Here is a 12,379-nt window from a genome sequence, read left to right on the forward strand (position 1 = left end):
GGATTCGCTCAATCAGTAACGCTCCATCTGGTATAACAAGTTGTTTGTTTAAATAGTTACATGAATTAATAAATATTACTTCCTGGTACATAGTCTTATTTAAGGGACATCATGTAAATAAGAAATGCATTTGCTGTAAAATATGTCAGACAAGTGTGCTTGTTCCACTCCCTCCCATCAAGACTTGAGTAACTCCATCATTCTTAAAGGGTAATGAGTTTCAATTCCCTTTAACTATTGTGAGATTTAGCTGAGCCTGCAACATGCTACAAATGATTGGTTATAGGTCAAAGCACTTTACATTTGTCCCTAATAGGCCACAGCAAAAGAGATCAGTATTTCAAGTGGTATATCCATAAACTGTTCTTGATTTGCAGAACCTTTTAAATTGCACCAACAACATGTCAATGTCATATCATTTAAAAATTGCTGATATATCTTATAAGTTAAATTTCCCTTTAGTTATAAAAAAAATTGTGCAAGTACCAATTGTTAAATGTATGTTCTATTCTACAGAGGCACCAGCTGTAAGCAGGAACGTTTCTTTATATAATGTAGCATTTTGTGACATCATCAGATATGCATATTAGTGACCATTGGTTCTAATTACTGTTATCTATTCATCAGTTTGTCACAACACTAATTTGTTCAGGGAAACTTATACGTGTTCGTCCTGCCTTGTCAAGACTGCGCTGTATGCCTGCTGCATTTTTCTCTACCAGAATTCTCAGCTCTGCGGGGACTTTATATGACGCACTCACAGTTCAGGATTAGGAGAATAACAGTCAACTCATTAATCAGCTTAAATCAACAGTAACCTCAACAAATCTTGTCAATCATCTGCAGGGAACAAAATGTATAGGAATTATTATATATAAGCACGGTCTATCTGGTATAAGAATTAGTAAGCTATTAAGCCAGTCAAGATGTAGCGCCTGCTGGGCACATGTATTTGCAGTCCTTTCATCACACCGCTAGCAGCATGTAATACCTATTAGTTCTCTAGAAACACTGTGTACTATAGATGACTTACTGAGATTTTTTTAAAAAAAAATAAAAAAAGTTTGTCTCTCACGTGAATGATCTGAGATTTGAAAAGCTCTACATTTGAAGAATGTTTATTAAATATTAAAGAAAATAGGAGCCACACAAAGATATATAATTATGTTACATTGCCATCTAAAGTGCAGTGGCTTTTGGGACTTTTCCTCAAGGTTGATTAACAACATTTCTGAGACTCCCCTCCCCTTCATCAGGTTGATAACGTTTTGGACACTCCCATCCCCTTCATCAGGCTGATAATGTTCATAGACTCCCCTCCCCATCATCAGGTTGATAACGTTTCAGAGACTCCCCTACCCTTCATCAGATTGATAACATTTCAGAGACTCCCCTACCCTTCATCAGGTTGATTGCAATGTTTATAGGACTACACAATTCTTCACCAGATTGTGCACATTATTTCTGGGACTCCCCTTTATCAGGTTAATAACAACGTTTCCGGGACTCCTCTCCCCTTTATCAGGTTAATAACAACGTTTCTGGGACTCCCCTCCCCTTTATCAGGTTGATCTCAACGTTTCTGGGACTCCCCTCCCCTTTATCAGGTTAATAACAATGTTTCTGGGACTCCCTTCCCCTATATCAGGTTGATCACAATGCTTCAGGGACTCCCCTCCCCTTTATCAGGTTAATAACAACGTTTCTGGGACTCCCCTCCCCTTTATCAGGTTAATAACAACGTTTCTGGGACTCCCCTCCCCTTTATCAGGTTAATAACAATGTTTCTGGGACTCCCTTCCCCTATATCAGGTTGATCACAATGCTTCAGGGACTCCCCTCCCCTTTATCAGGTTAATAACAATGTTTCTGGGACTTCCCTCCCTTTTATCAGGTTAATAACAACGTTTCTGGAACTCCCTTCCCCTATATCAGGTTGATCACAATGCTTCAGGGACTCCTCTCCCCTTTATCAGGTTAATAACAACGTTTCTGGGACTCCCCTCCCATATATCAGGTTGATCACAATGCTTTAGGGACTCCCCTCCCCTTTATCAGGTTAATAACAACGTTTCTGGGACTCCCCTCCCCTTTATCAGGTTGATCACAATGCTTCAGGGACTTCCCTACCCTTTATCAGGTTAATAACAATGTTTCTGGGACTCCCCTCCCCTTTATCAGGTTGATCACAATGCTTTAGGGACTCCCCTCCCCTTTATCAGGTTGATCACAATGCTTCAGGGACCCCTTTCCTCTTTAGTTGAAATAATTTTTATTGTCATGGATCACATCAAATACAACATAATAAAACAGTGTGCTGGGTTACAATGTCCTAGTATTCTTAAAACAATTAAAGTTTTCAGCACCCTGTTTATATCATTTTCATCAATTTTTCTCCCCCCTTCCCTAACTCCCTCTCCACCCCCTCCCCTCTTATCCCATTTCCCTAAACCTAAACTTCATAACTGTATACAAAGAAAAACCTTTAACTTTAAACTTTTCCCGTCGAGCAGTGACAATGTTGTAGATTTCTACCCCTTTCCTCTTTATAAGTTTGATCATAACAGTTCTATGACTCGCGTCCCCTTCATCCAGTTGAGCACAACGTTTCTGGGTCTCCCTTACTTTCATCAGGTTTATTGCAGAATTTTTTTACAGCATATCTCAGATCCCCCTCTCCATTGTCAGTTTAATACCCCAATGCAGGGGTTTTAAATATACTTTTGAATAGGAAAATATATGAAATTAATGCAGGCTAGCCAATGTTACTATTACGCTCCCGGAATAATGACGCAACATCCGAGATTGTGCCCAGCCCCCTTATCAGTCTCTGTGTCTAAATTTCATACAAGGGAGAAATATAATCTTTTACTTAAAAAAAAAAAAAAAAAAAAAAAGGTAGGCTTGGATTTTATAAAACAATAAATAAGTTTTGGTTGTTTATACTTAAAGGAACATTATCCATATAATAATCTAAGTTTAATAATGGCTAGTATTTAAGGTCTTTTTAATATTAGTAATAATATTTTATTTTGTGGTGGGGGGCTATTTGTATATTAAACACATAAAACTCTTTGTACAACTTCAGTAAACGAGGTAGTAAACCTTTCACATTTTCCCTGCTTCAGCACAGTTGAGTAAATCCAGTCCTATCAATTAATTTATGTATTTATTTTTTAACCTAGCAGGGAGATCATTAATTCTTATATCTTTGTCCCACAAAGAATGTGTGAGGACTCCTCTCTATAACTTGTTTTATTTTTAATGTTCTGTAACTTTTCATGTCTGTTGTCTCAGTATTTAATTTAAAGCTTGGTGAAGCCCCTGACAGGTGCTTTGTTTCTTGTCCTTAGTGTGATCAATACAAGAAAGGAATAATCTCTGGCTCGGCCTGTAAAGATTTGTGTGACGAGCACACATTGGTCTTCGAGCAGTGTTTGTCTTCTTCGCCCACCCACCAGGTATTGTAAGCAAACATAAATAATGCTGAAACAAATGTCCTTAAGGGATTACTGTTTTTTTGGTGTATTACAAATATGAAAATGGTTTGCTAATGAATAAAGTTATAAAATGCCCCTACTTTCATTGTCCAACGATGAGTGTACCATATATGAAAGCTATTTTTATTTTCTTCTAATGACGTCAGTCCAGACAATCCACTAATATGGGCTGTACAATTGCCGTTATAATCCACCAATATGATCCCTATTTTATGAATATAATTAATCTTCTTGTTTGTCATCTAGCGCATGCGCAATTTGTTTTGTGAAGCCGATGCTGCCTGAAGTATTCTAATGGACACACTATACTAACGCACAGCACTCACCTTTTCAGTGCAGGTACGCCACTCACTGTTTCCCTGTATTGAAAGCAGCACACCGGCTCTATCTATTGCAGAGCGGGTCTGCTGCTTTCAATACAGAGAAACAGTGAGGGACAAATTCTGACGTTTCTGAAGTTTGCGCATTGCAGATAAAGTCCGCCATATTAATACCTGGGTTGTCATCCAGGATAGGACGCTGTGAACTGATACCCCCGTAGGGGGTTTGGAAAATAATAAAAGTTTGAATAATCATTGCGGCAAAACTTTAAACAATTTAAACAGACAGTACATTAATAAGTGTATTGTTTTTTAACGTTCTTTGTATTCATGCTAAAAAAATGTTTGCCTTCAGTGTCCCTTTAAAGAGACATTAAACCATATATACATTCTAGAGGAAATGATGCATTCAACCAAAACAATAGCATGAGAATAATATGCAAATGTGCGCTAGTATTACAAGTTAGGTGCAATTTGAACACGAGCTTGCATTCGTATTGCAGGGAAGCTTTGCGCTCACGATAGGGTGCTTCCCATAGGCTCCAATGGGAGCCTCGTTCTCATGCAGTCAGACACGGCTGAAAACCTAACGCAGCAATGGGCAACAAAGTGTAAATTTATATGTATATGACTATATACATATTTCTGTATTTATATACACATAAATATATATGTATATAAGCACATACATTTATATATTTACAGGGAACACACATACCAAAAGAAAACATCAATTTAATTTTTGAGGCAATTGAGGGATATTTTAAAAATCAACCAGAACGCTTGTAATGGCTAGGTTATTTATCGTGCGCTCATAAACAGGCGAATTGTTCAGTTTACGGGCGCGCAATAAATTAGCGCTCCACTTCTAATCTAGCCCAAAGATGGGCTGACCTCATCAACCAGTGAATTATCCTATTATATAAAAGGCCAAGTGTGTTTATCCGAAGCTGTTATGTGCAGTAGAGACAGCACAAGGACAAACACATCTGGCCTTACCTGACAATCCATGCAGCTTGCACTTGCTGCGAAAGTGGGCGTGGCCGACAGAAGAGTGGGCGTAACCGGACGGGACCGGGCATGGTCGAGGGCGTGGCTGGGGGCGCAGTCGGCGCAACAGATAGGGGAGAGAAATAGAAAGAGAGGGGGAGAGAGATAGGAAAGAGCTAAAGAGAAGAGGAAGAGCAGAAGAGAGGGGGGAGAGAGAGCAAAAGAGAGGGGAGAGAGACAGAGCAAAAGAGAGGGGGAGAGAGAGAGCAAAAGAGAGGGGAGAGAGAGCAAAAGAGAGGAGGAGAGAGAGAGCGCAAAAGAGAGGGGAGAGAGAGCAAAAGAGAGAGGGGGAGAGAGAGAGCGCAAAAGAGAGGGGGGAGAGAGAGCAAAAGAGAGGGAAGAGAGAGCAAAAGAGAGAGGGGGAGAGAGAGAGCTCAAAAGAGAGGGGGGAGAGAGCGCAAAAGAGAGGAGGGGAAGAGAGAGCGCAAAAGAGGTGGAGAGAGAGTGAGCGCAAAAGAGAGGGGGGATAGAGAGAGCGCAAAAGAGGGGGAGAGAGAGCGCGCAAAAAAAGGGGGAGAGAGAGCGCAAAAAAAAGAGGGAGAGAGAGAGAGCAAAAGAGGGGGGGGGGGAGAGAGAGCGCAAAAGAGGGGGAGGGAGAGAGAGCGTAAAAGAGAAGGGGAGAGAGCCCAAAAGAGAGGGGGAGAGAGCGCAAAAGAGAGGTGGAGCGAGAGAACAAAAGAGAGGTGGGACGAGAGAGAGCGCAAAAGAGAGGGGGAGAGAGAGAGCAAGGGGTGGGACCGCTGTACTGCAAAAAATGGCCCGTGTAAACAGGCTTTTAGGACTAGTTCATTATAATGTTTCATCAGTTTAACCACTTTTTTAATTAAACCACTTTATGCACACAAAAAATATTTATCATTTTTAATTGCTGCACTTTTCTATGTTTGAAATAAAATGTTTGAGCTTATTGTTTATTTAAAGAAAGGCTGCCATCCTATCTTATGTTATGTGCGTCCTGTGTAACATTATATTCAAGTGTTTTGCAGAATGCGAATGTTTTATTTTAGTTCTGCATAGCAAACAAAATTCAAAGCTTTATGTGTCCCGTTAGTGGTGATTTGGTAATATATACAGTACCTGCTGGACGTGCACTCTTTTTATATTCCAGGTCTACAAGGGAATATGGCAGAGCAGAGATGTAATCATCAAATGTGGTGTGGAGGAAAACTTAAAAGTTGAGAGCAACCCAGAATCTGTGCCTCGGAGAGAGTTTGTTCTGTTTGATAAACCGACCAGAGGAACTTCTCTGGATGAGTTCAAAGAAATGCTCCTGAACTTCCTGAAAGTGAGTGACCTAGAAGTGCAGAGATGATGATTTATTTAAAAGGACAATATTGTGACACTGATCAGTATCCCGCAGCGCAAGAATATAAAAAGAAAAAGAACAAGCTGAGGCGCTGCTTATATTTTATAGCCAGACGAAGATACCAAACGTTAATAAAAATGAGCATGGATTTACATTTGCAGCATACTGTGTGCAGATATTTAAGCTAATTATTTATTTTGAGTTACTATATGTGGCGGCTTCCTTTCCCTCCTTGTCTCTCCTGTTTGTCTATCTACTTCTCTCCTTCCTTTCTCTTCTATTCCTTCCTTTTCTCTCTTCCATCTACTTCTTTCCTTCTTCTCTTTCATGTTTCCTCCTTTTCTATCTACTTATCACCTTCCTCACTCTCATATTCCCTCATTCTTTGCCCTCTATCTACTTCTCTCCTTAAAGGGACAGTCTACACCAGAATTGTTATTGTTTAAAATGATAGATAATCCCTTTATTACCCATTCCCTAGTTTTGCATAACCAACACAGTTCTATAAATACACTTTTTACCTCTGTGATTACCTTGTATCTAAGCCTCTGCAAACTGCCCCCTTATTTCAGTTCTTTTGACAGACATCCATTTTAGCCAATCAGAGCTTACTCACTGGAACTCCACGTGCGTGAGCACAGTGTTATCTATATGATAAACGTAAACTAACACCCTCTAGTGGTGAAAACTGTCAAAATGCCCTGAGAGAAGAGGCGGCCTTCAAGGGCTTAGAAATTAGCATATGAACCTCCTAGGTTTAGCTTTCAACTAAGAATACCAAGAGAACAAAGCTAAATTGGTGAGAAAAGTAAATTGGAAAATTGTTTAAAATGACATTCTCTATCTGAATCATAAAAGTTTATTTTGGACTAGACTGTCCTTTTAATCTCTCTCTCCTATTTCCTCCTCTCCCTTACATATAATTCTCACCTTCCTCTCTTTCCTGTTCCCTCCTGCTCTCCCTTCCATCTACTTCTGTCCTTCCTCTCTCTCTTATTCCCTCCCTCTCTCCCTTCCATCTACTTCTGTCCTTCCTCTCTCTCTTATTCCCTCCCTCTCTCCCTTCCATCTACTTCTGTCCTTCCTCTCTCTCTTATTCCCTCCCTCTCTCCCTTCCATCTACTTCTGTCCTTCCTCTCTCTCTTATTCCCTCCCTCTCTCCCTTCCATATACTTCTCACATTCCTCTCTCTCCTGTCCCTTCCTCTCCTTTTCACCTTCTTCTCTCCTTCCTCATTCTCTCCTATTCCCTCCTTCTGTCCTTTCTACCTACTTCTCACCTTCCTCTCTCCTGTTCCCTCCTCTCCATTCCATCTACTTCTCACCTTCCTGTCTCTCCTATTCTCTCCTTCTGTCCCTTCTACCTACTTCTCACCTTCCTCTCTCATATTCCCTCCTCTCCCATCCATCTACTTCTCACCTTCCTGTCTCTCCTATTCTCTCCTTCTGTCCCTTCTACCTACTTCTCATCTTCCTCTCTCATATTCCCTCCTCTCCCTTCCATCTACTTCTCTCCTGACTCTTTCCTTTTCCCTCCTTCTGTTCCTTCCATATACGTCTCTCCTTGCTCTCTCTCCCCTATTCCTCTTTCCTATTCCCTCCTTTCTCCCATTTATCTACTTAACACCTTTCTCACTATCATATTCCCTCCTTCTCTCCCCTCTATCTTCTTCTCTCCTTCCTCTCTCTTCCATTCCCTCCTTCTCTCCCTTCAATCTACTTATTTTGTATACCCTTCTCTCCCTTCAATCTACTTCTCACTTTACTCTCTATCCTATTCCCTTTGTCTCTTCCTATGATCTCCTTCTATATACTTCCATCCTTCCTCACTCTCCTATCCCCTCATTCTCTTTACCCTACTTTCTTTCTTTCTTATTCCCAACTTGTCTCCCCTCTACCTACTTCTCTCCTTCCTCTCTCTCCCATTGCCTCCATTCTATCTACTTCTTACCTTCCTCTCTCTCGTATTCCCTCCTCCCCTTCTATCTACATATATTTCTCCTAATCAGTCTTTTTTTGTCTCCCGAATTCCTGTTTCTCCTTCCTACCTTTCTCTCTTTTCTCCCCTTTTCCTCTCGCCTTTCATTCTGTCACATTTTTCGCCCACTCTCACTATCTCCATGTCCTATTCCCTCCTGTCATTCATCTTTCTCTTTCCTTTCCCCACGTTCTCTCTCCCTTTCCCCCTGTAATCTCCCTCCTTCCCTCCCTTTTCTATTTCTATTTGTGTTTTGTTTTACAGACATACTGTAACTTTGTATTATTATGTTTTATGTAGGCCAACTTGGGAGACCAAACTTCCCTGACTTCCTTGGTGAGCCAGATTCTAGTTATGGCAGACGTGAACGAGGATGGAAAAGTGTCTCTGGCTGAAGCTAAATCTATCTGGGCTTTGCTCCAACTCAATGAGTTCCTTCTAATATTGTCTTTGAACGAGAAGGAACACACATCTAAGTTGCTTGGTCATTGTGGGGACTTGTACGTGACAGAGCAGATCCCTCATGAGTCACTCTATGGCACTCAAATTCCTGGCTTCCTTCAGCCTTTTCTACCTTCTCAAGTTCACAGAATTATTCACCAGTGGTTTGCTCCAGCCTGGCCTAGAAGAGCCAAAATCGCTATTGGGTTGTTAGAGTTTGTAGAGGAGATTTTCCATGGAACCTATGGGAGTTTCTTTATTTGTGAGACAAGCTCCCAAAATATTGGATACAATGAAAAGTATGACTTCAAAGTGGTGGATCTTCGGAAAGTGGCCACTGAAATGACAATCAAAAATTTTCTCAAAGGACGCCACTGTGAGCAAAACGTGGACTGCACCTTTGGAACGGACTGTACAGCAGCTTGTGATAAACTTATGAAACAATGTAAAAGTGATATAATCCAACCAAACTTGGCTAAAGCTTGTAAACTCCTTCAAGACTATCTGCTTTACGGCTCCCCCTCGGACCTTAAAGATGAGCTACAGAAGCAGCTTCGGACTTGCATGACACTTAGCGGCCTGGCTAGTCAAATGGAGGTTCACCATTCTCTTGTATTAAATAACCTGAAGACTTTGTTATGGAAAAAGATATCAAATACCAAATATTCCTAAAAGGGATAAGAAGACACATGGACAGTTTTTTGGTGGACTAAAAGTTAACTATGACCTTGTGTAATTGGCTTAAGAGAGACTATGGCCGTACCTCAGTTCACCCTCATAAATTCATTGCAGGGTCAACAGGAAGAAGTCTTGATTTATAAATAATTGCATTGCTTTTATGGAGATTGAAAATTAAAAAAAAACACTACAACGAGCCTGCGTATGTTGTAACGTGTCACTGTTTATTCCAGTGGGCTCTTCAGATGTAAATAAATCGATTTTATGTGATATTAAGCTTTCATTTTATTTTCAGACATCCTTTTATTAGATATTTTACCTGTATAGAAGAGAGAGTCATGATAGGTTCTTACGTTGAAGCATGGCTAATGAGATATAACCTATTGACAACAATATACACCATTTATAACAGATTATCTACTGTCTTTTATGTTCCGATACCACCTCATTTTAAGAGGAAAATGCCTTTTTTTTTTCTTGCAACCTTATCTTTCCAACCATTCATTCTCGCTGGCAGAACCAGTAAATGTGATGCATATCTTACCACTTGTGTTTATCTTTATGAGAACTACAAATTGATGTTGCTGTTTTCATTGAGAAGGACGGGTAAGTGCACTCAAGCAAGACCACAGTAATTCTACAGTGTAATAATCTTTCTGTTACACTAAGACATTTGTGAACAAGTACAAACTTACTGTTGTATTATGAGAACAATAAATTATGAGCTTTCGTTTTCTCAACTCATTATGCCCAGTGGCTGTACAAGCTTGCGTAACGGGATACCAAAGTCAAAATTAGACTTTCACAATTCAGATAAAGAAGCCGTTAAAAAAAAAAAAAAAAAATTCAAATTATATCAATTTGTGCTCAGTATTTATATACGCACACTTTCTAAGGTACCAGGTCCTACTGAGCATGTTCAAGAGTTCACACTCTATACATATACAAGTCTGTGATTGGCTGCTATCTGTACATGATACAGTGTGCAGGGAATTGGAAGGAATCTTTGAAATTCTTCAGAAAAAAATATCTACTGATAAAAATAGAAATTTAGATTGTGCTGTTATATTGTCATTTTGTTGTGTAAGTCTAAAGAACCGCTAAATACAGTAGAGTTGCATAATCCTCAACACTAGTAGTAGTAACAGTCATACCACTATTGTATTAAGATTTTTGTTTTAGAAGTAACTGTATTCTTACCCAGAATTAAAGGAACAGTACAGGCCAAAATAACCTTTCATGATTCAGATAGGTCATGTCATTTTAAACTTTCCAATTTACTTTTATCATCAAATTTGCTTTCTTCTCTTGGTTTTCTTAGTTAAAAGCTAAACCTAGGTAGGCTCATATGCTAATTGCTTAGCCCTTGATGGCTTCCTCTTATCTGAATGCATTTGACAGCTTTTCACAGCTAGAGGGTTATAGTTCATGTGTGCCATATAGATAACATTGTGCTCACTCCCGTGTTACCTAGAAGTCAGCACTGATTGGCTAAAATGCAAGTCTGTCAAAAGAACTGAAATAAGGGGGCAGTCTGCAGATGCTTAGATACAAGGTAATCACAGAGGTAAAAACTATATATACTATATATACTATATGTTGGTTATGCAAAACTGGGGAATGGGTAATAAAGGGATTCTCTTTTTAAACAATAGCATATTTGATGTTTTATGTCCCTTTAACCTACTGTTTGCCCCGCTCTCTCTTCATTATGCAGCATGGCGGTAAAGCCAATCACATGCTAGAACTCTCGCTGCTACTAACCCTTTACATTGTAAGCCCTGGGGTTAGTAATATCGTTATTTTCAGTACTTGTACAAATCCCTTTTTCCGAAATCCAGTCTCTCTATCTCTCCCCGCCAGTAAATCCTGTTTGCCTGCGTCTTTGATTTAGTTTTGCTATCTAAAATAAAAAAAAAGCTAATTTATATTTGTGTGAAATATAATGTAAAGCACAATAAAGCGCTATATGGACCTGGTAATAGTGTAATGATAGATCTTAGAGAGTAAAATGGCTATATGCAAACAACCAATATCTAACACACGGTAATGTACAAATATCACATCCGTTAAACTTAATAAAGTACTTGAAAATAAAAGTTCAGTTGAATACAAGCAGGTAACTCAAATGTAAATCTTCAAGGGGCCGCTGTGTTGGAATAGAGCTTCTAACCAAATGAAACTGGAGTGCTTTCTTTCATGTAAGTGGCAAGAGTCCATGAGATAGTGACAAATGGGAGATACATTCCTACCAGGAGGGGACAAAGTTTCCCAAATCTCAAAATGCCTATAAATACACCTCCCACCACACACATACCCTAGTTTTACAAACTTTGCCTTCTATGGAAGTGGTGAAGTAAGTTGTGCTTGATTTCTTCTATGATAAGCGCTTCTAAGCATTCTGAAGCCCAATTCCTCTCAGAGTACAGTGTTTGTCAGAGGGATGTGAAGGGAGTATTTCCTATTGATTTTATGGTTTCACCCATGGAAAATCTATTGAAAGGCTCTCTGTAATCGGTCGCAGGGATTCATCCCCTGCCCTCCTTTTCAGATCGACGTTATACTCCTATACCATTACCTCTGCTGATATTTTTCAGTACTGGTTTGGCTGTCTGCTATATGTGGATGGGTGTCTTCTGGTAAGTATGTATCATTTTTTAAGACACTCTCAGCTATGTTTGGCGCTTTATATTATATTGTAAAGTTTTAAATATACTGTATGTGTTTGCTTATATTTGCCATGAGTCAGGTCTATGTATATTTTCCTTTTTTGCAGACTATCAGTTTTAGTATGGAATTTATGTTTGGGAAGATTATTTAATTTTTTTCTTACCTGGGGTTCCAATTCTATCAATTTGACTTTGTTTTCCAAAAAATTTTTCAGGCAAACTAGGCTCGCTAGGACGTAAATTGTTGGTTTTTTATGGCGTCGTTCTTGGCGCAACATTTTTTTTGGCGCAAAGTTGTGTCTATAGTGACGCAAGTCTCATCATTTCCTGCGTCTTTGTTGACGTTAGTTCTTTTGGCATGAAGTAGAGCTTGTTATGAACGCGAGTTACGTCATTTCCTGGTGTTAGCTTTGGCGCCAAAACATTTTTCACTTCCTT

At 39.6% G+C, this 12,379-nt stretch overlaps 1 protein-coding gene across 1 annotated transcript in view; it reads left to right on the top strand.

Moving 5' to 3' along the window:
- The window catches only part of DIPK1B (divergent protein kinase domain 1B), a 262,257-nt gene extending 252,715 nt beyond the window's left edge, over positions 1 to 9,542 (top strand). Inside the window, exons 3-5 of the mRNA XM_053696182.1 lie at positions 3,354 to 3,461; positions 5,979 to 6,155; positions 8,454 to 9,542. Of these exons, the coding sequence (XP_053552157.1) occupies positions 3,354 to 3,461; positions 5,979 to 6,155; positions 8,454 to 9,266 (1,098 nt within the window). The 3' untranslated portion in view covers positions 9,267 to 9,542. The remainder of the gene's footprint in view (positions 1 to 3,353; positions 3,462 to 5,978; positions 6,156 to 8,453) is intronic.
- Positions 9,543 to 12,379: the final 2,837 nt, after the last annotated feature.

Source organism: Bombina bombina, chromosome 12 (genome assembly GCF_027579735.1).
Source record: "Bombina bombina isolate aBomBom1 chromosome 12, aBomBom1.pri, whole genome shotgun sequence".
Lineage (NCBI taxonomy): Eukaryota > Metazoa > Chordata > Amphibia > Anura > Bombinatoridae > Bombina > Bombina bombina.